Source organism: Catharus ustulatus, chromosome 26 (genome assembly GCF_009819885.2).
Source record: "Catharus ustulatus isolate bCatUst1 chromosome 26, bCatUst1.pri.v2, whole genome shotgun sequence".
In the NCBI taxonomy this organism is placed as follows: Eukaryota; Metazoa; Chordata; class Aves; order Passeriformes; family Turdidae; genus Catharus; species Catharus ustulatus.
Window position 1 is genome coordinate 6,209,413 of NC_046246.1, and position 27,119 is coordinate 6,236,531.

At 59.9% G+C, this 27,119-nt stretch overlaps 3 protein-coding genes across 4 annotated transcripts; 1 reads left to right on the plus strand and 2 right to left on the minus strand.

Annotated features, from left to right (window-relative positions):
* Positions 1–1,468: 1,468 nt before the first annotated feature.
* NT5C1A (5'-nucleotidase, cytosolic IA) lies at positions 1,469–11,079 on the minus strand. The gene is made up of 6 exons (XM_033080902.1): positions 10,861–11,079; positions 5,554–5,721; positions 4,519–4,648; positions 4,201–4,323; positions 2,732–2,916; positions 1,469–1,938 (listed from the first exon to the last, which is right to left on the minus strand). Exons 1-6 carry the CDS (start codon positions 11,062–11,064, stop codon positions 1,570–1,572), a joined length of 1,179 nt encoding a protein of 392 aa, XP_032936793.1. The 5' UTR covers positions 11,065–11,079; the 3' UTR covers positions 1,469–1,569.
* A 1,717-nt stretch (positions 11,080–12,796) lies between these two features.
* Positions 12,797–16,239, minus strand: HPCAL4 (hippocalcin like 4). Its single transcript, XM_033080786.2, has 4 exons — positions 16,151–16,239; positions 14,527–14,696; positions 14,218–14,433; positions 12,797–14,016 (listed from the first exon to the last, which is right to left on the minus strand). Exons 2-4 carry the CDS (start codon positions 14,686–14,688, stop codon positions 13,819–13,821), a joined length of 576 nt encoding a protein of 191 aa, XP_032936677.1. The 5' UTR covers positions 14,689–14,696; positions 16,151–16,239; the 3' UTR covers positions 12,797–13,818.
* A 2,993-nt stretch (positions 16,240–19,232) lies between these two features.
* On the plus strand, positions 19,233–26,800 carry LOC117007537 (CYFIP-related Rac1 interactor A-like). Of its 2 annotated transcripts, XM_033080785.2 has the most exons (12): positions 19,233–19,374; positions 21,820–21,904; positions 22,527–22,607; positions 24,295–24,416; positions 24,495–24,600; positions 24,940–25,076; positions 25,189–25,266; positions 25,382–25,498; positions 25,596–25,675; positions 25,776–25,902; positions 26,054–26,124; positions 26,216–26,800. In XM_033080785.2, the coding sequence occupies exons 3-12, from the start codon at positions 22,538–22,540 to the stop codon at positions 26,277–26,279; spliced, it is 972 nt and encodes a 323-aa protein (XP_032936676.1). In that variant the 5' UTR covers positions 19,233–19,374; positions 21,820–21,904; positions 22,527–22,537; the 3' UTR covers positions 26,280–26,800. The 2 variants fall into 2 exon arrangements, with proteins under 2 accessions (XP_032936676.1, XP_042635940.1); XM_042780006.1 differs by lacking the exons at positions 19,233–19,374; positions 21,820–21,904 and adding an exon at positions 23,726–23,805 and having other exon boundaries at positions 22,521–22,607.
* Positions 26,801–27,119: the final 319 nt, after the last annotated feature.

Genomic DNA, 27,119 nt, shown 5'->3' on the forward strand with positions numbered 1-27,119 from the left:
TAAATTTTCCTCCTGAGTGTCTCCTTTGGGACAGGGCTTTGAGCAGAAATGTCAGTGTGATTTTCACACCAGTTTCTCTCCCATTGATTTCCCATCCTGGTTTTTAATCAGAGATTTGGTTCTCTCCCAGCATTGCTAACAGAGGTGTCTATTTTAGGAAACACCAGAGGTTTTAAGAAGCTGAGGAGAAAAAGATTATCAACTCATATGGGCTCAGCCTAGAAAGGGAGAAAAAAAAAATCCTTTAATTGAAATCCCCAGGCTGAAATTCTCTGCAGATTTACCTAAATGGACTTCAAATGATGTCCCTAATATATCAGGGCCTGCTTTTAACTTAATTCAAGCCCTGGGCAGCGTCTGCAGCCCTTGGACAAGCTGGGCTTTGGATGCTCACTGAGATTATTCATTTTAAGTGCTAAATCATGCAAGTGTGATACCCACATATAAAAACCTGGGCCAACAACACACCAGCCCAAAGCTCCAAGCAGGAAACAGGATTTATAAAAAAAAATAAATAAGTTAAGTATTTGTTTCTATTTTTCCAAGCTGGCAAAATCTTGGTGAAAGGACAGACATGGAGCATTTCCTGGTTGGGGAGCAGCAGCTGAGGCTGTGAAGGAACAATATCACAGCTTAATTCCAGTTCAAAGGGATCAAAATTTTGTTTCAAAGCTGCTTGGAAGGTTTTTTTTTGAGTGCTCCCAACTTTCCAGTCCAACAGTTCAGCCTCAGCAATCGCTTGGGGAAGCCAGAAGGCTTTTGGGGTTTGAAATAAATAGGTTCAACCTGCCTGGCACAAAGATTCCACACAAGGCAGACCCATCCTCCAGGGGTTTTGCCTGGAGTGAGCGCAGGGAGGGACTGGGAAAAAAACATCTCCTGGCACAGAGGAGCCCCAGTCCCACAGGGAGCAGGGACAGCAGGGATAACAGGGACAGCGGGGACAGCAGGGACAGTGGGGACAGCAGGGACAGTGGGGACAGCAGGGACAGCACCCCATGAGCAGAGGCATCAAAGAAGCTTTTCCTCCTCTCCCCCTGCCCCTGAGTGAGCTCCCATTCCCACAACAAACATTCCCTGCAGGATCAGGGGTTCTGGGGGATCCCCAACCCCAAAATTTGCTGTTAGGGCTCTGCTGCTCCTCCTCTCTCCCTGCCCCTGAGTGGGGGATGATGAGCTCCCATTCCCACAACAAACATTCCCTGCAGGATCAGGAGGAGCTGGAGGATTCTCAACCCCATTATTTGTTGTTGGGGTTTTGCTGCTGCTCCTCCTCTGCCCCTGAGTGAGCTCCCATTCCCACAACAAACATTCCCTATAGAATCAGGGTTCTGGAGGATCCCCCACCCCAAAATTTGCTGTTAGGGCTCTGCTGCATCTCCTCCCTGCCCGAGTGAACTCCCATTCCCACAACAAACATTCCCTGCAGGATCAAGGGTTCTGGGGGATCCCCCACCCCACTATTTGCTGTTGGGGCTCTGTTCCTCCTCCTCTGCCCCTGAGTGAGCTCCCATTCCCACAACAAGCATTCCCTGCAGGATCAGGGGTTCTGGGGGATCCCCCACCCCACTATTTGCTGTTGGGGCTCTGCTGCTCCTCCCGCTGCGGCCGTTTGTGTTTTTGGGCCACCCCGTAGGGGACGTGGGCAGCCACGGTGCCCAGCTCCTGCGCTCCCTCCACGTGGAACATCTGGTCATCGAAGAAGATGTGGGGCCGGATTTTCCTGAGCAGAGGCCCCTTGGGAGCCCCGGCCAGGAAGAGAGCCTCGTCCGTCTCCAGCCCCCAGCTGCGCAGAGTTTTTAGGGCGCGAGCCCCCGAGCTGGCCGCGCTCCGCGCCGTCACCAGGTACGTGCGGATGGGACACTCCAGCCTCAGCCCCTTGGAGTAGAATTTCTTCTGCAGCTTCCCCAGCGCCTCCAGGAAGCCTTTCAGGGGGCCCTGATGGAGCAAAAACAAACCTGTCACCCTCGTGGTGCTTTTAGGTTTTGTGTTTTTCAGATTCGCTGCTGCTCGGTGTGCAACTCTGGAATTTCACGTTTGGTGTTTTATGTTCTCTTCACAGGGGAGTTGGACAAAATAATTCCTTGCTGCTAGAGAATCAAGGACAATTGGTACCCAAAAAGCAGAAACAACAGAAAGGGGAAGGGAGCAAAGCCTGGGGTTGTGGGTGGATAATAAACCTCAATGTGTAGATGAACCAAAACTTATAAAAGTGTGAAACTCATGACCAGGATCAATCTGAGATTTGATTTGGGTGTATCCCTGACCAGGCTCTTGCACTGCCCAAGGTGAATCCTTTCAATAAATACTTATTTTATTCCTTTCAACAAATACCTATTTTAGCCTTTCAATAAATACCTGTTTGATTCCTTTCAATAAATACCTGTTTGATTCCTTTCAATAAATACTTACTTTATTCCTTTCAATAAATACTTATTTTTTCCTTTCACTAAATACCTATTTTATTCCTTTCAACAAATACCTATTTTTCCCTTTCAATAAGTACCTATTTTATTCCTTTCAATGAACACCTATTTTATTCCTTGTGCTCTGCCTGGTCTCTGCTCCAGGTCACCCTTTCCAGGCCATCCTGTCACCACCCCCTCACCCACCCCAAAAACAACCCCAAAGCCACCCCTGGGCCAGCAGGGGCTGCCTGACCCCACTCACCCCCCAACCATGAGTTCTGCCTCTCTCCCAGAGCCTTTTCCACCCTCCAGCCCAGCTCTACCTGTGCCAGGGGTTTGTTCTCGTGAGCTTTTTCGTGCTCAAAGAACATGTCCAGCCCGTGAGCCTTGACGATCTGCTCCGACTCGTCCGAGAAGAGCACGGCGTCGCCGTCGAACGCCACCCGCAGCTGCTTCTCCGACACCTCCAGGTCCCTGCTGGGGCTGAAGATGGTGGCTGCAGCAATCCCTGAGCATGAGGCAAGAGGTGGGAGTTATCCAAGGATCCGTCCTCGAGGCTCAGGTGCTGAGGAGCAGAGCAAAACGGGGCTGGGAGGGTGTCTGGGGTTACAGTACAGGGTGTGATAAAAGATATCTTTTTTATCACCGTCTGTTGAGGGTGGGGCAGTGATCCTGATCTCTGTGGGAGATATTCTGCTAATGGGCATCCATTGAAACCAGCTGGGGCAGTGTTCTTTATCTCATGGGATATCTCCTGTTCATGGCCATGGTTTATAAACCAGCTGGGGCAGTGTTCTTTATCTCATGGGATATCTCCTGTTCATGGCCATGGTTTATAAACCAGCTGGGGCAGTGTTCTTTATCTCATGGGATATCTCCTGTTCATGGCCATGGTTTATAAACCAGCTGGGGCAGTGTTCTTTATCTTTTCACAACCCATCCTTCCTCCAGCCAGTCATTTTCTGCTCATGGCCATTGAGTCCCACTGTGGCACTGATAAAATTACTGCATCCCATGGGGAGATGCTCCAGCCAGGGGGAAGAGCCCAACATTTCTTACCAAGATAAAAACTGAGATTTGGAACATCAGAGCAGCCTTTCCCACTGGATCCCAGAGGAAAACCAGACCCTTCCACATCATCCCTGGAGCTTGGGAGGAAACTGCACCTTGTACAGGAGCACTGCTCCAACTGAGCCACATCTGTCACTGCAGGAGGATGCAGCCACCATGGGATGGGACTGCTGCCAACACCCTGCCTGACTGACGGCTGTCAGCTTGGATTCTGACTCTGGCAGGGCTTGGGTTTGTTCTTTGTAGTGCTGTATTTCTATTTTAATTTCCCTAGTAAAGAACTGTTATTCCTATTCCCATATCTTTCCCTGAGAGCCCCTTGATTTCAAAATTATAATAATTTGGAGGGAGGGGGTTTACATTCTCCATTTCAAAGAGAAGCTCCTGCCTTTCTCAGCAGACACCTGTCCTCCAAACCAGGACAGAAGGGAACATGCCTGGGAGCACCTGAAGCTTGGCCCTGAGAGTTCCAGGGTGAACCAAACCCCCAGATGAGAAATCACTCAGGATTGAGGAGGGAAAACACCGCCCTTGCCTCAGGAAAGCCATGGAGCTGCAGGAAAAGCTCATTCCTATGGAAACTGGAGGCTCTTTGGAGCACCAGAGATGTGGGGCAAGGCAAACCTTAAGTGCATGGGATGTGGAAATTGGAAATCCTCCATGGGATCAACCCCCTGAGGGCTCCCCCCGCTGCCCCCCCCGAGCTGGACCCCAGACTCACCCTCTTCAATGGCCCCACTCACTTTCTCGGCGTCGGAGGACAGGTAGAGGTTGGTGTGATAGGCCTTGAGGTAACAGATGGGGCTGTTCCCTCCTGTCATGCAGAACCTCTCAATGAACAGACCTGAGGGCAAGAGAGAGCCTGGGGTGAGCCTGGCTGCCCTCCCAAACCCCCAAACCCCAAACTTGGTGCTGGAAGCACTGGGGCTCATTTTGGATCTGCTACCCCAGGAAAAATGGGAGAAAACATCTCCCTTTCCTGGTGCCAAGCAATGCCACCACCCAAAAGCCACCAAGGACAGCTCTGTCCCCATCTCACCGTAGTGGTTGATGCTGTTGATCAAACGAACCCCGACCTGGGCGTGGTTGTTGGTCATGAGGACGATGTCGAAGAGCTCCTCGCTGTCGGGGTAGAGCTCCCGGAGCTGAGCGTTCACGGCCTCCAGAGCCTGCAGCACCCCGGGGAGAGGGGCTGGGTGTCAGCCAGGCTGCCCAGGTGGGGGCCTGACCCCCCTCCTAACCAGCAAAACTCTCCTGGTCACCAAATTCACAAATCTGGGCAGCCCCAGGTGTGCCCTGAACCCCTTCCCACTCAGCAAAACTCTCCTGGTCACCAAATTCACAAATCTGGGCAGCCCCAGGTGTGCCCTGAACCCCTTCCCATCAACAAAACACTGCTGGTCATCAAATCCACAAATGTGGACAGCCCCAGGTGTGCCCTGAACTCCTTCCCATCAACAAAAAACTCCTGGTCACCAAAATCCCCACCTCAACTACACCCTGAGCAGAGTTGGTATCAGCTGGGAAAAAAAACAGATTCATTTTGGGGGTGGAGAGAATCCACCTAGCTACTCTTCTGTTGTCAAACACAAAAGGTTTGGAGTTATTAAATGAGGATAAATCGGCTCCAAGTTACAGGTAAGTGTTTTTCAAGCAATCAAAAATAAGTCTTGCCCCACAGAGCTGATGAATTTATTCATTGGGAATGGGCTCCAGCCTCCAAAACTGAACTAACTGGTACAGGAGCTAGAAAAATATTTTTCAAGTTGGAAATGCTTCATTTCAACACGTCAGAATTAGAAATTGGCTGACTTGGTGGCAAGGCTAAACCAAAACGAGCCAATTTACAAGAATAAATAAATTGTGATAATCATAACTTAGGGAGAAAAAAAAAAACAAAAATTCCCTAAAAGGAAATTTAAAATGTGATCCAAGGAGATAATTTGTTCAATTCTTGGGCTCAGGATGGAAAATCCAGCTCTGGAAGCAGTGAGGTTTATCTGCCCTCTGCTCCATGGGTTGTGTCCATCCTGACCCCACAATTTTCGGGGATTTTGGCGCTGTGGCCGCTCACCTTGACGAAGGGGAAGGCTGCCCCGGGGAGGAAGGGCTCGTTCTCGTGGTCCAGCTGATATTTCACGTAGGCCTCCACGCCCTGCTCCGTGTAGATCTTCTGCTCCTCCTCCATGCGGAACAGCGCGCGCGAGGACACGGCGATGGTGATGGCGTTCTCGGGCTTGGGCTGGGGGTTAGAGAGACAAACCCTGCTCCAGGCTGGCTGGGAACTGTCATTTCTTATCTCTGACAGTTGTTCTGAGAGTGCTGAGACCCCTCAGCAGTTCACTCAGCCAGCAGAGACAGAGCGGGGGCACGCGAGACTTTTCCATCAGAATTTTTATTTCATGGGAAGGGAGTCAGGAAGAAATCCCCGAGGACAAAGAGGGACATTTATGGGTTAACAGGTTCACCATTTATAGTCACATTTATAGGTTCAAGGGGGATTGAAATTACAACCAATAGAAAGTTAGACAAAGCATCCAATCTAAGTCAAAAGTTCTGACCAATTACACAAACTAATTTCTAACCAATTATCTCCCAAAGTGATAGCAGAGTGAACAAATTCTTAAGGAATTCAGCTCAGCCTTGGTATCTAGGAGACCTTTTTTATCGAGATACATACCAGGGGTAGATGGTTTAGGGGGAATTGTATCATCCACAGCCGGGGTGGCATCTCCCAGGTGGGTGACACCTCTGAAACGATTTTTCAGCAGCTGCACCCCTGATGCTCCATCCCCACACATCTGGGGCGCCTCAGATCCCGCTGCCAACCCCTCCCACGGCAAGCAGGCTCCCAGCAGCCGTGCAGACCCCAGGAGAAGCCCCTGCAGAAGGGATTTTTGATGCTTTTCCCACCCCCCCAGGCTCAGCTGGGGCTGAGCCAGATCCGCATCCCGTGACGCGTCCAGATGTGACAAACAGCCCGTGCCAGCTCAGCTCCTCCAAACACTCCACACAGTTATTGTGGGTGGGAACATGACAAACAGGTGGTGCAGGCAATGATTTATGAGTCATTATTATGAATCCTCGAGGGCTGGATCCAAACCCCAAATCCAAAACACAAATCCAAAACCTCCTCCAGCTGAAGCCAACGAGGGGGACGTGGCAGGGACAGAGGGGACAGCAGGAAGGTCAAGTTCATCTTGACCCCCTCCTTGCAGGGAAGGGAGGGTGTTAATCCCCATCACTCACTGGCAAGCACAAAAATAACTTAATTACTGATGGTCAGTGAGAAATCCTGGCTGCCAGGACAGCAAATCCTACAGAGGGACAGTGGCACAGGGAGTCCAGCGAGCAGGACAGGGCTTGGGGGGCTCTCTGAGAAATCCTGGCTGCCAGCCAGCCTCACCCATGCTCCTGTGTGACCTGCAGGATCCTCTGTGCCATTTAACCGTGAGTAATCCTCTGGCAATGCCGTTTACCCAGGGTGGAGGGTGCCTCCTCCAGCAGCTCCAAAGTTCAAGCTCCCACCCTGCCCAGGGCTGAACTTTCCAGGAGCAGCAGCCTGGCAAAGCCCAGGTGCTCCATCCACACTGGGATTCACTCCCTGTGTCCCCAGCAATGAGTCAGTGGGAGCCTCCACACCATTCCCAGCAGCAGGAACCTCTCCAAAAGCTTCATCCATCCCCAAAATCCCCCAAATCCCCAGCAAAGCGATTAAAGAGCGGGCGATTAGGACGAGACCCAGATTAGCTCGGGCTGAGAAGATCACTGCAGCCACAGGGATCCTTTTCCCACAGCATTTTCAGGGGAATCAGATCCTTTTTGTTTTCAGGAAAGCAAGGGAAGAACCCCCAGGACACAGCTCCAGGTCCCCAAGGAGTCCCAGCTGTTAATTGGTCACAGGCCAAGCTTGGCACTTCAGCTCATTAATTAATAACTCTGGTGTCATGGGTCATTTATTAGCTGAAAATATGAATAACTCTGAAAGGTCTTGGGATATCCGGCCATTAGCTGGAGTCCTGCTGCTCCATCCTGCCCCTGAAATCTTCCAGGTGTTTGTCCCTGATCCTGGAGCGGGGTCAGCCCTGCAGGGAGATTCCCAGGAGAGTTAAAACTCAGCTCAGCAGCCCAGATGGAACAGCACTGAGGTTTGTTCAAGGGGCTGAGGAGGATGTTTGGGGCCACAAGCCAAGTTGACATTCCCAGAGGGAATTTCCATCTCCCTCTCCCTGCCCAGCACAAACCTTCCACACCTTGTGCAACAGCCCCGGCTGCTCAAGGTCCCTTCCCCGCCTCAGAAAAAGGCACCAGCCCTCGGGGAGGTTCATTTAAGAGGCAATAAACACAGCAATAAAAATAACCCTCAGCTCCAGGCCTGGCTCTGCCCCAGCGTGGGCTGCTGGAGCCCCAGGTGAGCCTCTGGGAACGGGACCTGCCAGGTCCTGCCAGGGAACATTTGCACCTTTCGGAGCACCGGGGGCAGGGAAGTCTCAGCCGGGTGCTGAAGCAGCTCCCAGCTCTGGCTGGGCTGGGATGGCCCTGCTGTTCTCTGGGAAATGCTGACATTTGGAAAACGAGGCGATTGTGCACGGCAAGGAGGGATCTGCGTTCTGACATTTCTTTGAAGTGGAGGTTTCGTTTGGAAGCGTTCCCTCCTCAAGGTTGTTTGGATGGCTCTGCGTCCCCATTAGTGCTGCAGATGGTCATTACAGCGCTCAAAAACGAGCTTTAAAAAGCCTCAGGAACCACAGCACCTCAAATCCTCTGCCTGAGTGCTGCAAGCAACCCAGCCAGCCCCACTTTTCCCCAGAAATTGTGATGTTTCAAGGCAAACTCTCTTTTTTTGTGACTGGAAATGTGTCCATGGGAGGGGTCCTGCTCCCAGTCCTGGCTGGGATGGATTTGGCCCCACAGCCCCCATCCCACCACAGCCTCCTGCTCTGGCTGCCTGGAGGGTTTGGGTTGAATCACAAACTCTGTTTTCCCCTCAGAGCAGCATCCAAGGTCAGGCAAGGTCAGCAAAAGCTCATCCAGCACAAGTCCAGGCTCTGCTCAGCCGAATCCGACCGAATTTGCTGCCTGGGGATTCATGGTGAGCTCCTCTCCCTTCCCATGGGAAGGTCAGATCCAGCCCCCTCCTGAACCTCCAGCAAGAGATTAATGATGGGTTTGAGCATGAACAGGGTGGGGAAGGTCCCATCCCACCCTGGGTCCATCCCTAGGGTCAGCCAAACAGGAAGGACAACCAGGGACATGTCCCGACAGCCCAGCCCTTGGAAAAGGAACACCAGCCACTGGCACAGCTCCAGGAGGTCCACAAGGTCCAAACCCCACCTCAGAAAAGTGAAAACACCTTTCCAGCAGGCTCCACTGAGTGCAAACCCCATCCCAAACCTCCAGTTTTGGGGTAAAGGTGTACATCACACCTGGAACAGCTCAATTTTCTCCCTGCAGATCCAGCAGCTGGCAGACTTCAAATCGCTGCTCTAATCAGCTGCCAATCCTAACCAGCCCCCCAAGGATTAGAGGCAGATATTTGGAAATGCCACAGGCTCCCAGGATGGGCAGTGGGACCATGAACTCCCAACCAGGAGAGCCACAGGTGCCCCCAGTGCCACCCAGCCCCAGCAGCTCCACTGCCACCCCCACAGTGGGGACCCCATTCTGCACCCCTTGATCCTTGTGAGCTGCCTGGGGCTGGACCCAGCTCCATCCTAAAACCCTGCAGGAATTCTGGCAGCCCCAGGCACTTCCCTGGATGCTGCAGGAGACCAAATTCTTGTGATTAATTCGATATTCAGAGGTGGATTTTGGTGACGGAGAGGGGAAGAGGAAGGGTTGCTGCAGGGTCGAGCACTGTCCCCAGTCCAGCATCCCACAAATCAGGCACAGGGGGGAGATGGGTGGAAGGGAGGCAGCAGAAAACCAGAGAGGCTCGGGGACATTTCCAGCATTGCTGGAGGGTGACAGCCCCATCGCTGACCTCCCTGGCAGCCTGGAACAGAGGAGCTGCGACCCCTGCAAGGCAGGAATCCCCATTAACCCATTCCCCAGCCAGGAACGGCCTCCCAAAAATCCCCTTTTCTCCTGTCACCTCGCACAGCTCTCTCCTGCTCCTGCTTGGCCAGGAGGAAAGACAGACGACACCAAACCCCATTTCCTGAAGCACCACGAGCCCCCTGCTCAGGATCAGATTAAAGTTCAGGGCGCCGGGGCGGTTTGGAGTTTTCCAAGAACATTATTTATACTGCAGAAAAGAACCCTGCAGCCGTCCATCACGGGCTGGCAGCTGCCTGGCTGTGTGAGAGCAGCTGAGCTGGGGCCCCAGGCTGCCCCAGGAGAGGGGCACAGCGCCTGGCATCACCCCCAGCCCCACGGAGAGCCGTGGCACAGCTCCCCGTGCCTGGATCTCGCTTTGCAAAGCACCTGCGAGGAGAGGAAGAGGAGGATTCCGGGCTGGCATCCATGAGCAAAGCATGGCATGAGAGACAAGGAGCTGCATCCTGCCACCCAGCCAGGCTGTCCCTCTCCTCTGGAAGGGCACGGGCAGCAGCAGTGAGAGCTGGCAGCGGGTCCAGCCCGGCGGTGGCACTCTGGTCACCAAGGGAGGGCTTGGACGCGGCGAGGTCACACTCAGAGCTTGGCCACTCACGGTGTCCCCCACCTCGCCTCTGTCACACCCCAGGGTTTGGAGTCCCCAGGGTGGCTGGGGGGGCTCTCAGAGGCTGCAGGGCCAGCTCGCCCCGGGCACAGCCCCCAGCCCTGCCAGCCCCGCTGCTATTCCGGGATACACGGGGCTGCTCTTCCAGGCGCTCCCGTGTTCAAACGCGGCAGGCTCAGCCCTCGTTAGATAACGCAGGCTCTCCCTCTAATCTCCCGGAGCCTGGCAGGGCCAGCGACACCCCTGTGACACCCCGGCTGTCCCCCGGCTCTGGCAGTGCCACCTCGGTGTCCCTGGCAGGGCCTTGGGGACAGCTCGAGGGGCACCGGGGCCACCCTGCAAGGACATCTCAGCCCAGGAGGAGCCAGGAGCACACGGGGACCTGCGGGAACCCACAGAGTGCCCCGGTAGCCAAGGGGAACCCGGGGATGCCACCAAGGAGCGGGAGCACCTGGAGAGAGCCACGGATGGAGGCAGGGGGGACAAAGCCACACCAGGGACACCACGGGGGGACCCCAACGAAGCTGGACCCCAAAACACGCGGAGGAAACGGGGCACGGGGGGAGACAGGGCACCCACAGACACCCGGGGGAGGCTCCGTGGGGGAATCCAGAGCAGATGAAGCACCCAGGAGAGCATTGAGGAGATGGGAGGGATGCCTGGAGCACCCGCAGGAGATGGGGCAGGCGGGGTGGGGGCTGCATCCCCGGGGGGTCTCACCGATTTGGGTTTCTTCTTGGGGGCGAGGTTGTCGTAGAAAGCTTTGGCTTCATCCCAGGGCCGGCCCGGTGCCCCCGCGGGGCCCGGCGGTTCCATCGCGCTCCGGGGCACCGGAGGCTCGGGGGGCACCGGCGGCTCCGCCAGTCCCGGGAGCTCCCGGAGCCGCGGCCGGCCCGGCGGAACGCGCTTTATAAGGCATCCCATGAAGCTCCGGGCTTTCAGTCCACCGGGACACGGATTAACCTCTTCGGCACCGAGCGCTCCGAGCCGCCGCCGCCGCGCTGCCCACGGCGGTACCGGGGAGCTGCGGGGATGGAGGAGGGCAGAGCCAGCGGAGGGGACAGCGAAGGAAGGGGTTGGGGACAAAGGTGGCAGCAGCAGAGCACCGGGAGGACGCGGGGTAGGGACACCCTTGGGGACACCAGCTCGTTCCGAGCCGCCGGATTCTGGGTTTGGGAATCCTTGAGAGCACAGGGTCGGTGCTGGGAGCTGGAGGGGATGGAGCAGCCAGGGTGGTGGCAGCAGGAGGGGACAGAGGTGTGGTGGCACCCTGCTCCGTGCCGGAGTGACCTGTGCCATTCCCAGGTTAATGAAGGAGTGCGGGTGTTAATTAAGGCTCTCCACTCCCACGGGTGCTGGTGGGAGCAGCCACAGAGCTGCGAGTTCAGCTCGGGCTAAAAGTTCCATCACGAGCAGCAGACCCCCAGAAGCCTTTGGAGAGCAGGGTGTGAATCCCAGAGAGCAAAACCCAAGAGCCTGGAAGGGGCAAGGGATGGAGGATCTCAGCTGGAGCAGGGCAGCTCCTGGGGGGAGGTCACAGGATTTTCCCCAAATCCCTGTGCTCCAGCTAAAGAAAAACCCTCCCTACAAACAGCAGCCTCGGTCTCTGTCCAAGACACCAACTCCATTTCCACCGAGCTCCAGCCAGGAGAAGCTGGTGGGCAGGGCTGGCTCCAGGAATCCCAAACCCTTTGGGGATTCAGCATCATTTCAGCCTCACAGATTTCCTTTCCCCTGGGTTTTCTTTCCCTGGTGGGAAACACCTGAGTTTCCTTTGGGGTGGCCCCCAGGGAAGCAGGAGTTTGGGATCACCAGGAGTTTTCTGCTGAGCTTTTTGAGTCTCTGCCCTTTCAGGCAGCAGCCCTGGCACATCCCCAGCTCCCACAGGGTGGGAGAACCTTGCCCTGTTCCCTTTTCCCCAGGCTGAGCTGCAAACTCACACGCACACACTCCTGGAAAGCACAACAACCACAGCCGAGGTGCAGAGCTCTCCCATCAGCAGCACTCCTAAAAATAAAAACCCTGCCGTGGTTTTGGCACCCTCCCATCCCCGTGCTCCAGTGCTGGCTGCTGCAGGACACATCAATTCCATCAATTCCTCAGGGAATTGCAGGATCTGGCTGGGATGGGGTGAGCTGGGAGCCAGCGCTGCTGCCCAAGAGCCAGCCCTGCTGGATTGATCACAGAGAAGGATTAAAATTTGGTGAGAGCTCCTTAGCAACAGTCACTATCTGTGCAGGCTGCTGAGGGAGAAGAACGGCCAGAGGAAAATCTGTGCAGGGAAGATGGGGTGGAGAAAAGAAGGACAAAGATGCACTGAGAGCAGGTCCCAGCTGCTGACAGATGGAGCTCAGGAAAAAGTCACAGCCAGGGGCCAGCTCCTGGTTGACAAAATAAACCATTTTCCAGGGAGGTTTGGGGGTCTGGACCTCCCCACCCCAAAAGTGACATTCTCTTCCCCAGAGCTGCCTGCAAAACTGGAGGGTTTCACTTCCACCCAAGGCTCCCCAGCCTGAGCCCCACTGTTGTGGTTTTTCCACCCCTTGGAGTGTCACAGGCTCGGGTGAGACCCCCCTAAAATATTCTCAGAAGTGCAATGTTGTCACCTCACTGTCCCCAGCCAGCTTTCCCCCAATAAACCGTCCAATAAACCAACCACACACAGGGGACAGTTTATTTTTTCCATTAAAAAAATAGGTAAAGACTTCACCATCTCCTAACAGACACCACAGCCATCAACACCACAACGTGCAGACTAAACACCAGCCTGGCCAGACTAAACACCAGCCTGGGAGGGGGGGAGGAAGGAGACAGATTTGTTTCTTGTGGCCTCAGAGCTTTGCCAGGAGGCTCAGCAGGTTCAGGACCCATCCAGGTCTCCCCACAGCCCTCATCCAGCAGCCAGCTGTCCCCACCAGGAGCAGCACCAGGACCTGCCAGCTGTCCCCACAGCAGTGCCACACACACCAGGAGCAGCACCAGGACCTGCCTTCCACACCCACACTCCTGATCTCACCTCCAGTTTGGGGCTGCAGGTGTCACCTCAATGTCCAGGAGGGTCAGAAATGTCACAGAGCAGGCTGTGGATGTCACCCACCTGATGGGATGGAAGGTGGTTCTGGGATGGGACCACATCCAGGGCTGGATTTGGACAATTCTCTTCTCCTCTCAAGAGTCCTGACCAACCCAGGCTGCTCCCAGCAGGAAAAAGGTGGAAGAACTAAAGTGGTGCAGGACCCTGCCCTGGCCTCTCCAGGCAGCCTTCCAGGGAATTGCCAGTGAAGGAGGGACCAGGAGCAGGACTTGGGACTTTTTCAGCCTCCCTGGACACATCACAAGCCATGAATTGAGGGGAAAACCAGCAGGAAGGGGACAGAGTTGATCTCAGGATCAGGGAATGGGCCAGGGGAAAGCAGGAGAAAGGCACAGGGATGTGGGAACAGCTGTCCCTGCTCAGCCAGGACACAGCAGTGGCTGCAGGGTGTCCAGCTCAGGGTGGGACAGGGTGACAACACTCAGAGCAGGCTCTGCCCTGGCAGGGTGTGGAACAGGGGCTGCCCAGGATGCAGGGGCAGCAGGAGGGATGGAATGTGGCTCATGCCTGGGCTTAAAAAGGAGGGAAAATGGGTATTGAAACCATCACAGGGGGCAGAGTTTGGCTGCAGCCAGTCCAGGGCTCTATTTTTGCATGTCACACTGCAGCAGCAGGACGATGGAGGGGTCGCTCTTGGCCGCCTCCTTGAACTCCTCCAGGGAGATCTGGTCATCCTTGTCCTTGTCCATCTTTGTGAAGATCTTGTCCACTCTCTGCTGGGGTGTCAGCCCGTCCTGGTTCATCCTCATCATGATCACAGTCCCCACCATCTTGTAAATGGCCTGGAGGAGGATGAGAGTGGGAATGAGAGGGAAAGTTGGAAGGACACAAGATCCCAGCAGGAGACAGAGACTCTGTAGGGACCCATTTCTATCAGATCCACATCAGATAAGGGCTCTGGGTAGGAAAATTTGGTGCTAAAAAGATCCCAATATCTATGAAAAACCTGGGAAAAAGCAAACAACCCCTGGAAGCACCAGTACCTCAATGATCTCCAGCATCTCCAGGCGTGTGATCTTCCCATCCCCATCCAGGTCGTACATCTCAAAGGCCCAGTTGAGTTTCTGCTCAAAGGTGCCCCTGGAGGTGACAGACAGGGCACAGATGAACTCCCTGAAGTCGATGGTGCCGTCCCCGTTCTTGTCAAAGGTGCGGAAAGCGTGCTGGGCAAACTTGGAGGCGTCTCCATAGGGGAAAAACTGCGGGGAGGAGAGAAGAGGAATTGAAATGAGGTGGGAGAACTCAGCATGGAGGCTGCACCCGAGGTCTCAGCCCCCCCAGCTGGAGCCCACCTTGATGTAGAGCTGCTGGAACTCCTCCAGGTTGAGGATGCCGGTGGGGCAGTCCTTGAGGAAGCCCTTGTACCACTGCTTCAGCTCCTGCTCGCTGAACTCCGTGCTCCTCACCAGGTCATCCAGCATCTCCGGGGCCAGCTTGCTGCTGTGCTTGCCCATGGCTGCCCCTGGAGAGGAAAATCCACACTGGTGATCTTCCCAGCCCTCCTCCACCCTGGCTGAGCCCACATCCCCCTTCTCCTTGCTGGATCTGATGGGTGTCCATGCAGGGCAGCAGTTGTGGCACTGGCAGTGTGGCTGTGGGCCTTGGCTGCTGGAGATGTCCAGGAGCTGGACCTGGGGCAGCACCACCCCATCCATGGACTCATTTTGGGCTGCAGGAAAACACTCCAAAAGCAGCTGAAAAATCAGAAAACTCTTCCCATTGCCTTTGCCAGAGCATGATCACAGAATCCTAGAATGGTTTGGGGCCATTCAGTTCCAGCCACACTACCATGAGTAGGGTCACCTTTCCCCAGACCTTCTCCAAGGATGGGACAATGAGGAATCCCCATAACACATAAAAACCTCCCTGGCACCATCATCCTGGCAGCATCCAGCCTGCTCCTGGTGGGGAGGGGGTCTGCCCAGGGGGCTGCCAGCAGCAGGGAGCCCTGGCAAGGCCGCGGCTGCGTGGGCAGCGAGCTCCGATACGCGCCGTGCCCGCTCCCACGCAGCCGCGGCTGCCAGCGCCGCTCAGCCCGAGCAGCAGATGGTCCATGGAGCTCCTGGAGCTTCTCTCTCCACCAAGTTGAGGAGAAGTTCACCTGGAGCACAACCAAGCGTGGTGTCCTCGCAGGGATGTGATGTCCTGTGGCCGTGTGGGTTTGGGGAGCGCGGGGGGATGCAGGGATGGGGGGTGTGGGGTTCCCAGCCAGCCCCGCTCCCGGAAAATGCCACAGGCAGCGGATCCTTCCTGCCCCATCATCCCACCAGCGTCTGTCACCGTCTGCCGCGGCAGCAGCGAGCCCACAGCCCTCGGCAGCCAGAGCCCAGGAGCAGAGCTCAGAGCTGCCCCAGCTCGGCTCCGTGAGCCCCCCCAGCACCACGGGCTGGTTCTGAATTGCTGGTGTTGATTACAAACCACGCCAGGCACCCGGCACGGGCAGACCTGCCACGACCCAAACCCTCCCGCACCTCCCGCAGCCGCCCTGGCAGGAGGATGCAGCCCCTGATGCAGCTCAGAGTGGCCAGGGGGGCTCCAGAGCAGCATCCCCTGCTCCACAGCCCTCGATTCCCTTTTCCAAGCAGCACCCAGCCATGCCAGGGCAGGGAGCAGCACCCACAGGAGCACCACACGCTCACCCCAAAGCACCGATGGATCAGCGGCTGCTGGTCCCAAAACCGGACAGAGGGGCATCACCACGGCTGTCCCCCCCAGAGCTGCACCCTGGGCAGCACGGAGCACCCCGGGGTCCTGCAGCACCCCCGGATCGGCACCCAGGGAGCCGGGATGGGGCTCGGGGATGGGTGGGGATGCTGGCATAGCTGGGAGCGGCTCCGGGAGCAGCTCCCGGCACCTGCCCCGACGGGGACCCGGTGCTGGCCCCAGGGATGCTGCTCCATCCCCGACAGCCCTTACCTGTGCTGCGACACCGGGCAGGAGGCGGCTCGGCGGGGCTCGGAGCCGCTGCCGGTACCGAGGGGCCGCGGTCCAGCCGCCGGCTCAGCCCCCGCCGCTCCCGCCCCTCTTGTAGCCCCGGGCCCCCCGCCCTCCCCGGCGGCCACGCTCGTCCATTGGCTGGGAGCGCTGTCAATCAAGAGGGAGGGGCCGCGGGGTGGGGGTCGCGGTGGGATGCTGGGGGGTACTGGGGTGGTGGGAGGGGAAATGGGACCGGAATACCGGGACAGGGATGCAGGGAGATGCTGGAGGTGGGATACCGGGGATGCTGGGAGAGGGATGCAGGGGGATGTTGAAGGTGGGATCCCAGGGATGCAGGGGGATGCTGGAGGTGAGATACTGCGGATGCTGGGACTGGGATGCAGGGGGGTGTTGGCAGTGGGATCCCAGGGATGCTGGGAGAGGGATGCAGGGGGATGCTGGAAGTGGGATCCTGGGGATGCTGGGACTGGGATGCAGGGGGACGCTGGAGGTGAGATCCCAGGGATGCTGGGATGCTGAGGGATATTGGAAGTGGGATCCAGGGATGCTGGGATGCTGAGGGATATTGGAAGTGGGATCCAGGGGTGCTGGGACCAAGATGCAGGGGGATGCTGGAAGTGGGATCCCGGAGATGCTGGGACTGGGATGCAGAGGGATGTTGGCAGTGGGATCCCGGAGTGCTGGCCCCTCACTGCCTGCTCTGGGGACACTGGGACACACCAGTGTCTCATTGCTCGGCAGAGGTGCAGCTGAAGCACAGAGGAGAGAGGGACAAGAAACCACTTTGATCTCCAGAACCAAATGTGGAATGTTTCCATGGAGATCGCCGAGCGCTTTTCCCGGTGACCTTGGCGTCCTGCTGTGATCCCAGTGCCACCTGGGCCCGTCCACAGCTGCCCCTGCACATCTGGGGGCCACTGAGCCTGGATGAAGTCTCTGGACTGGTCCTCATCCCATCCCACCCCACCCCATCCCATCCCACCCCATCCCATCCCATCCCACCCCACCCCATCCCATCCCACCCCATCCCATCCCATCCCATCCCATCCCATCCCATCCCATCCCATCCCATCCCATCCCATCCCATCCCATCCCATCCCGTCCCGTCCGGTCCCATCCCATCCCACCCCATCCCATCCCATCCCATCCCCGGTGGGGCTGTGGGGTGCCCTGGGGTGCTCAGCCCTTCTCCAAGGCACCCACCTGCCCTCAGGTGTGCCCACCCTTGCTGCAGGGGTGGCTGAAGGAAGCAGCAGAAACTGTCCCAGCTGGAGGTGAACAGGGTTGGGTTACAAAAAACACAAATATTTGCAGCAGGGAGGCTGAAGGGATTCATCCTCCCCACCCTGGGGGCAGGAGGGATGGGACCCCTCCACGGCTGTGCCAGGGCTGGAGCCCACCTGGACTGAGGTGATCCAGCCCCATGGATTTTGGGTCACAGTCTCTGCTGGGCACAGGACGTGGCTCAGTGTGACCCCAAAGCCTCTCCGTGAGCGTCCCCGAGAGCCGGGGGGGATGGGATGAACCCCCCGGCCCCGCTGGCAGCGCTTGGATGTGGAGTAAAGACACCAATTAGCAGCTCTGCGCACCGCCCGTGCCCGGGGTGCTCTGGGGGACTGAAAAATTAATGAGGGTTTAATTGAAGCAGCTCAGCCTGCCAGGGCTGAGACCGGCCCAGCTCAGCTCACGGAAGGGGGTCCCGAAGGGGCGGGGGGGGCTGGAAGAGGCAGGGGAGTGCCAGGAGACAGGGATGCCCTTGGGATGAGGATCAGGGTGACTGTATGGTCCTGGGGTGTCCTTTTTGGGGCTCTGACCCCAAATCGTGCTGCTGGGGTGATGCCGTGGGGTCATGGAGGGCTGATCTCACTGGCAGAGCACCCAGCTGAGCCAGACTGGGGCACCCCAAAACCTGCACGAGCCCGGGTTCCAGCGGTATTTGGGGTTTGCAGAAGCGACAGCGGGGTGTCTGGGGGGGACACCACTGTGCAGACGCCACAGCTTTTCCCTCCCCGCTCCTGCAGCAGCATCCCCCCAACACCCAGCCGGGGGCGCGGAGCTCCAGGGCGCTGCTGACTCCTGAAAAGCTCCCCATGCAGCGGCTCCAAGGAATGCGAAGGGCTGCAGCTTCCCCCAGCGGCTGCGGGCTGCAGCAGCACGGCCCGGGGGGCTGTGCCCGATGGGGGCGACCCCGCAGCCCCCTCTGCCCCGGGCTGCTGCAGCCGGATCAGCCCCCCAAAAACTGCGGGGGGCTCTGGGGAGCAGGAGGGTCCCCATCGCAGAATCCCGACAGTTGTTGTCCCACTGCCCTGCCAGGTGACCCGGCTGTGACACTGCCAGCGCTCGGGGCTTTGGTGCCTCAGACAGAACCTCTGTGATCCCCACTGAGCACAAAACCTCCTGTAAAGGAGTGAGGAGCTGCTGTCACCCACGCCACGTCCCTGAGGGACAGCTCTGGGTGCCACTGGGCGAGCTGGATCTGGGGTGACCCCAATACTGAGGGTTCCTCTTGGTGTCCCCACTGTCATGCCCAGCGCTGGCCTGGGACAAGGGGGGAGTCGGGGTAAAAATGCAGAAATAACCAAATTTTGGGGTTCCCTTCCTCCGACATCGCAGCTCTGCGCTGGTTCTTCCCCTCCTAACCCCTTGTCCCCCCGTGCTGGCAGAATGAGGCACAGAGGGGTGCAGGCTGCCCAGAACAGGGATCCCGGCGGGTGGGTCAGGCTTGTCCTCACCGTGGTGACACCAGGAGGGGTCAGTGCTTGTCCCCCTGCCCGGAGAGGGGACCGGGAGAAACGGTGCCACCCACGGGCTGGGGCAGGAGCAGAGGAACATTTAGGTTTTCCCTCCCCGCTCTGGGAGCTGGGGCTGGCTCTGATGCAGGGGGGAACCCCTCGATGTCCCCGTACCCCCCCAAACCCAGCGAGCAGCAGCCGGACCCCTCTCCCCGCCAGGCCGCAGAGCTTTGCCGGCCGGCACGCAGGGGGTTAAACATCCCCATCTCCCTCACACTTGAGACGTCACCGTCACCAGTGGCGTGGGGGGGCCGGGGGGCTATGGTGGTCTTTGTGGTGCATTCGGCAGCTGGCGCAGGGCGGCTCACGCACACGGCGGGCGGCTCGTCCCCGACACCCCGCGCTCGCCACAACCCGCAGCCTCCCGGCCGCCGGCACCGCCTGCCCACGCCGCGGGCTCCCACCGACACGGTGAGCGCGGGGGCCACCACGGCCACGGGGACAGGGCTGCCACCAGGCCTGAGAGCAGGGAGAGGGGCTGGCTGTGTCCCCCAGGGACCCTCCAGCATCCCCCCGCTCTCTCCGCTCCGCACCCGCATCTCGGTGCTCGCACGGCTGGGGGTGCTGGGTGCGGTGGGTGCTGCTGGGGTGGGCGATGCGGGGCTGGGCTCGCCCCACTTTGGGTTTGCGGAGCCCCGCGGTGGCCCCGGGTGGGTGCGGGCGCACGGGTGGGTGCTGCGGGGTGCTGCGGCTCGGCTCCCTCCCGGCAGCCCTGCGGTAAATCCGGCGGCTCAGCCGCAGCCGCAGCCGCAGCCGGGCACAGCGGAGCCCCCCTGCATCCCCTCCCGGCTCTGCTCGGAGGGGGCTCAGCCCCATGGGGGGGTTCGCTCATCCCTCCGGCCGGGGAGCTCCCCAAAGCGCGGGGGTCACCGCGCTGGGAAACCCCAGCTCCGCCCTGCTCAGGGTTTGGGGGTGCCCCGGCTGATCCTGGGGTGGGATCTGTCCTCGGCACCCCGATTTCCCGGGATAAGCTGTGCTCCCGGGATAAGCACGGAAAATCCTTCGGGCACCGCGCTCCCGACCCTGCGGCGGCTGCGGCGGGGCCATGGGCGGGGGGCAGCACCGGGGGAGCTCGGCGGCGGTGGGGGGCACCCAGCGGGCACCCAGCGGGATCCTGGCGAGCGAGGGGCTGCGAGGAGCCGGGCCAGGTCAAGGGGAAGGGGCAGGGAGCCCCCGGCCGGGGCTGCGGCGCTGCACCAGGCTGCGGTGCCCACGGCGATGCTGCGCCGCCAGCAAAGGGGCACAGCCCCAAAACGGGGGCACGGGGCATCGCTGCCCCTCCGGCGGGGCCAGCCCCGATGCTCCCGGATGCAGGATTTGGAGCAGGAGAAGGGGTTCGCCCCACGGGCTGGGCTGTCCCCACGGAGGTGACACCCGCCGTGGGTCCCCATGGGGCAGGATGCTCTGCGGGCGGTGCGGGATGAGGGGCAGGTTCTGGAGCAGGGTTGGGGTGCAACGAGGCCACCGCAGGGAGGGACAGAAGCCGGGGCCACCTCGGGTGTGGCTGGGGACAGGGAGCTGCTGTTGCCAGCCCTCCCGTGGCAGCACGTTCAGCGCTGTGAGCCGGTTTGGGGGTGCCTCTCCCAGCGGATTTGGGGTGTGCAGTTCCCGCAGCTCAGCAAGGGGCAGCCTGCACTGGGGGAGCCCCTCATCCTCCCCGTGGCCCCCCGGGCCAAGCGCCACCGGGGGGTTTAAACACCTGGGACCAAGGAAATGGCACAAAACAGGAGCTGAACCCAAACGGAGCTGCAGCAGCAAACCCCAAACCCCATCCCTGGCACACAACCCCTGTGCCACAGCTCTGGAGTCACCCCGGGGGTGTCCTCACACTGGGGACCCATCCGTGCCCCTTCCCTGGGCACAGACAGAGCCCAGCAGGGACAAATCCCAGCCCCAAGCTGCGCGTCAAGGACGATGGTGGCACGGGCACGGGGATGCCAGCTCGCCGGTCACAGCCTGTGTCCAGCACCAGAGCAGGGCAGGTGCCAATCTCCCACCCTGCCCCAGCACCCCAGGGACCCCCAGCACCCCAGGGACACCCCAGAACCCCAGGGACACCCCAGAACCCTTTCAAAACACCCCAGTGCTCAGCAGGATGAACCTCGGGGTCACTGCACCAGAGCAGCTCTGGGTGTGTTTGGGGCACCCCAGTTACCCCAAAATCCAGCTGCATTTCGGGCTTGTGCAGCCCCAGTGTAAAACCATCACTTACTGGGCCTGGGAGGAGGAGGAGGAAGGCAGAGCCATCACTGTTGATGAGGGGGGGGCACAGCCCCATTCCAGGCACGAGGCCACCCCATCCCTCCCCCTGCTCCTCCAGCTCCCCCTCTCCCCTTCCCCAGCCTCATTAATTAAACCCAAGCTCTTAATTACAACCTGCCGAATCCCGCGGCTGCTTCCTGGCGCCTGCTGACACCACGGGGCCAATCCCGACCCCCCCAATCCCTGTAGGAAACGTGGGGCGCAGGGAACCGGGGGAGCATCCCAGGATGCAGGATTTGGGTTGTGGCTCAAGGGCGGCATGAAGGGATCTTCACACAGCGCTCGGGAAAGAACAAACCCAACCTCTGGAGCTGGGGAAGTCATCCCGGGGGTCTTGGCCTCTCCAAGGAGAGGTGGGGACAGATGGCTCCGCTCTGGGGTTATCCCCGAGCTGCTGGCAGGTCCTACAAGGGGGGTAGAGGGATGGGGATGCTCAGCTTGGTGAGCTCCCGATGGCAATAAAAAAAAAATCGAGATAAATAAGGTGGCAGCATGAGATGGAGGGGAGATCCAGTGTCCTCACCCACCCATGGGTCCCCAGGGCAGGGAGGTGCCCAGTGGGGTGCCCTGACCCTCCTGCCCCTCTGGCCACAGGTCCCTGCCGGCCCATGAAGTGACCCGGGCGGGTGGCACAGCCCCTGCTCCTGCCGTAGCCACCACTGCCACACCAGGCACTGAGGTAAGGACCCAAGGGCATGGCCGTGGGGTGGGTGGGGTGCTCTGGAACAGGCACCAGACCCCCAAACTGGGTCTGTGGGGCACAATTCCCTCTTGAGGTCTTGCCCTGTCCATGGGGGATGCCCAGCTCCATAGCCCAGAGGAATGGAATGACACCGTGGGGGTCACCTGGGCCATCCCCCCATCCCTTGGGGATGCCAGGATTGGGGAACTGGGGTGTCTCAGGCGTGGCAGCATGGCCAGGAGTGCCCCAGGAGCACAAAGCTCCCAGACCCTCATCCCCTCTTCCCTTCCCACCTCTGGAACCGGCAGAAGTGCTGGGAGAGCTGTCACACTGCAGGGATGCTCACAGCAGCCAGGAGGGATGGGGTGGGCACAGGGAGGTGCCAGGGTGGCCCTCAGGGGCACAGGGAGGTGCCAGGGTGGCCCTCGGGGGCACAGGGAGGTGCCAGGGTGGCCCTCGGGGACACAGGGAGGTGCCAGGGTGGCCCTCAGGGGGACAAGGAGGTGCCAGGGTGGCCCTCGGGGGCTCAGGGGTGTCTGGCTGGTGGCCCTCGGGGACACAGGGGTGTCTGGCCGGTGGCCCCGGTGCTGTTCCACTCTGTTCTGTTTCTCTCGCTCAGGTCTGCTGGCCATGGGCAACCTGATAAAGGTATTGGGCAAAGATTTAGAAAACTGTCCTCATTTTTTCCTGGATTTTGAAAGTAAGTCCCATGAGCAGGGTGGGCATGGGGAGGGCACCAGGGCTGCCACCGTGGCTGCTGTCCAGAGGATGGGGACAGGCACAGTGTCCCCAAGCAGCCCCGTGTCCCCAGGTGCTTTGGGGCCCTGAAAAAGTCTCCAAAATGGAGCAGGGGACCGGGACCCAGGAGATGCCCCATCCCTCAAAGAGTGGGGCAGACATCCTGGCTGAGTGGTGGGATGCAGGATGCAGCAGGAGCCGGCCCGGGACCACCTCAGGCACACAGCAGTGCTGGTGGCACTGGTGGCCGTGTGGCATGTCCCGTGACACCAGCAGGACAGGGAGAGGAGCAGGGAATGAATGATCCGTGCCACCTGCACTGCTGGGAAGGTCAGTGCAGCCTGCACAGAGGGGTGGGGAGCAGGGACCTGCCCCTGGCTCTGGGCTAGCAGGAAAGGACAGCTCGTGGCCCCCCAGGATGGACACGGGGCAGGATGCCAGGCCGGGCACAGCCCCAGGGCTCCCCTGGCTCCCCCTCCTGTAATTCCTCCCAGGGCACAGCTCAGAGCGAGAGTGAGGAGGGTGAAGAGTGCAGCGGCATCTGCTCGCCCCAGTTCCATCCCCAGTTCCACTCCCAGAGGGGACAGGCCGTGCCCAGCTCCCCACAACCCCTCTGACTCCAGTACCCCCCAAAATATCCCGGGCTGGGGTCACACAGCCCCCCCACTCCCACTGCGAGGGACCTTCCTGCTCCTCCTGCCTCTTTTGAGGCAGCACAAAATGTTCCTGCCTCCTGCCCCTCCACAGCCCCCTGGCACAGGTTCTGGGGGCTCCCCAGGACCCCTCATTTGGGGGCTGGCTCTGCTCTGGAATAGGGGTTTGGCAGCAGCCAAGACCCCAGGGACTTCCCTGCGGCTTCTCCTCCCTTCGCTCCTCCCTCTCCATCACCCCATCCGCCAGCGCTCATCACCATCGGGGGGGAAGAGGCGGCCCCGGGGCCGGGAGCAGCCGCGGGGTGACCCCCGGAGCCCCCCGGGGGGAGGACGGGGCTCCGAGCGCCGCCGCTGCCCCAGCCCAGCGCCTCTTCCCCGGGCTCCACCTCACCACCACGCTTTTTTCCTCTTGTTTCTTCTCTTGCAGGTTTCACATGGGGAACCTTCTAAAAGTGTTGACTTATAACGAACTTGACCAAGGCCCTAATTTTTTCCTTGACTTTGAAAGTGAGATGGGATTTTTATTTTCCGTTTTCGTTTCGTCCTTATCCTGAGTTCCACATCCACACCATTTTGAGTTCTTTGTCCCCCACCCACCCCCCCGTCGCCCATCGCATCGCGCCCATCCCAGACGTCCTCCCCCCACCTTGGCCATCCGGGGGTGTCCCCGGGGAGGGGGGGGCCACACCCGTGGCCGGGGGCTGTCGCTCCTCACCTCTCCCCTCCCCCGGGGCTCTTGGCAGCCTCGGGGACCCCTCGTGGTGAGCAGGACCGCGGGCACAGGGCAGCCAGGACTCACCCCCACCTGCCCCCCACTCCACGGCTTGACTTGAGCTCGGGCAAGGAGAGCGGATCAGGGGGAGCATCCCTGCAGGAAGGGCTGCGGGCCGGCGGGGGAGCCGTGGGATGGGGTGCTGCCACCCCGATCCGGCTCTCTCCGCCCCGGGCCCCGCTCAGAGCCCTCCGGGTTTCTCTCCCCGGGGCGCTGCCCTGCAGATGCGCAGCCGACGGAGGCCGAGACTGCGGTGTGGAACCAGGTGAACGCCGTGCTGGAGGAGGCACAGACCATCCTGGCCGAGCTGCAGTCCTACACGGGCGCCGGGCAGGAGATCCGAGAGGTGGGTGCAGCCCCGGTGCCCGCTTCCCGCACATCCACCGTGAATTTTGGGACAACTGCTGGTGCTGTCCCCTCCCAGGCCATCCAAAACCCCGGGGACCTGCGGCTGCAGGAGCGCGCCTGGAGCGCCGTGTGCCCCCTGGTCGCCAAGCTGAAACGCTTCTACGAGTTCTCGCTGCGGCTGGGTGAGTGCCCGAGCTCCCCTGCATCCTCCCCGAGCATCCTGCATCCCCGCCCGGGGGCTCCGGGAGTCCTGGGTGTGCGGTGCGTGCTCAGCTCGGGATGCCTGAGCTCCCCTGCATCCTCCCCGAGCATCCCGCATCCCCGCCCGGAGGCTCCGGGAGTCCTGGGTGTGCGGTGCGTGCTCAGCTCGGGATGCCTGAGCTCCCCTGCATCCCCCCCGAGCATCCCGCATCCCTGCCCGGGGGCTCCGGGAGTCCTGGGTGTGAGATGCTGAGCTGTGCCTCAGTTTCCCCTGGGGGGTGTGGAGGTGCAGAGGGGGACCGGGGGTGCTCTGTCCGCAGAGAACGCCCTGCGGAGCCTGCTGGAGGCTCTCACCAGCCCCCCCTACGCCCCGACCCAGCACCTGGAGCGGGAGCAAGCCCTGGCCAAGCAGTTCGCCGAGATCCTGCACTTCACCCTCAGCTTCGATGAGCTCAAGGTGCTTCCCTGTGCGGGGCGACAGCGAGGCAGGGGGTCCCCAAACCGGGATCTGCCAAAGCTGTGCGCCAGCAGAGTCCCTTGGGACCCCTAATCTTGGTGTGTCCCCTCAGATGACCAACCCTGCCATCCAGAACGATTTCAGCTACTACAGACGCACCATCAGCCGGAATCGCATCAACAACCTGCAGGTGACAGGACTCTGCTGCTCCCCCGGCCAGGGTGGCGTCCCCCAGGGGTTCACAGGGCTGGGAATGGCTTGGGGGGGGCTCAGCCACCCCAGTGACCCCCATCACACCCCCCCAGCTGGATGCAGAGAGTGAGGTGAACAATGAGATGGCCAACAGGATGTCCCTCTTCTACGCCGAGGCCACCCCCATGCTGAAAACGCTCAGCAATGCCACCACCAAGTTCGTCTCAGAGGTGAGGGAGGTCGGGGGGACCCTCAGGGTGGGTGGAGAACCCCTCCAGCCACCCCACAGAGGGATGGAAACAGCAGCTGGGACATGTTGGGTTTCAGAACAAGACCCTCCCCATCGAGGACACCACTGACTGCCTGAGCACCATGGCCTGCGTGTGCAGGGTGATGCTGGAGACCCCGTGAGTGCCCCACTCCCACTTCGGGTTTTGGGGGGGACATCTCGGCCCTGGGGTCCCTCTGCCACCCCTCCCAGGCTCAGGCAGCTCTGTCCTGGCACAGGGAGTACCGGAGCCGCTTCACCAACACCGAGACCCTGCTCTTCTGCATGAGGGTGATGGTTGGGGTCATCATCCTCTACGACCACGTCCACCCCGTGGGGGCCTTCGCCAAGACCTCCAAGATCGATGTGAGTGCTCCTGGGGTCACAGCTGTGGGGTCACAGCCACGCCACTCATCCCCAGGGTCCCTGTCCCTGGTTTGAGCAGTGAGGAGGAGGATGGGGAGGAAGGGGGACAGCCCCGTGTGGATGTCACAGCCCCTCTCTCTGCCCCCACCAGATGAAAGGCTGCATTAAAGTCTTGAAAGACCAACCCTCAACCAGCACCGAGGGGCTCCTGAACGCTCTGAGGTGAGACGGGGGCTTGGGGACACAGCGGGGACACGGTGGGGTGACAGCAGAGCGGGCTGGGGGCTGTGACCTGTGTCCCCTCCCCGCCCAGGTACACCACCCGGCACCTCAACGATGACACCACGTCCAAACAGATCCGGGCCCTGCTGCAGTGAGCGCGGGGCGGCCGCGGGAGCCGCAGTCACCGTGTCACCGACGCCCATGACCATACAGCTCATTTTGTACACAGGGAAAAGGGACAGCGAGGAATGCACAGAAACACTGAAAGAGAATCCAAACGGCCCCAGGCCGCCCTCCCCCTCCCTTCCCACCCCCAAATCAGCACCCGCTCCTGGACACGAGGCGTGGTGGCACCGTGGGGACACTGTGCCAGGGGGGGCCGGGGCAAGGGAAGCGCTGCTGGGGCTGGCAGCAGGGTGCCCATGGCACGGGGGCACCTTGGGGAGGGGGCAGGCGCTGCCCCTGTCCCCATCCTGGTCCCCGAGCGAGGAGGAGGGAGAGGATGAGGAGGAGAAGGAGAAGGAAGAAGAATCCTTGTGGATCTGCACTGACTCTGGAGGAAACGGCTCAGTCTCACCCGGTAGATTTTTACTATGAGCAATTAAATCCACACTCACCTCTTCTTTTCTACATTTTTTTTTTTTGGGGTGTGAAATAAAATGACATTTAATCTGTTCGTGGCCGGAGCGGGGCTGTCTGTGCTGTGTCCCATCCCGTGACACCCTGAGGGACAAACCCCCCCTCCCACAGTGACAAACAGCGCAGGGTCCTGCCCCGACTCAGCCCACGCAGGGTTCCCTCCCTCCCCAGTGCAGCTGCAGACTGGGAGGACAGGGATGCCGCTGGAGGCACCAGGGGCCGGTGCCTTTGCCGGCAGATGGCCCTGTGACACCGCGACATCGCAGCCACGCTGGCCCACCCGTGCCAAAGCCAACCCTGAGGGCACCCGGGGGCTGTGTCACCCCCAAAGGGACCCTCAGGACCGTCCTCAGTGT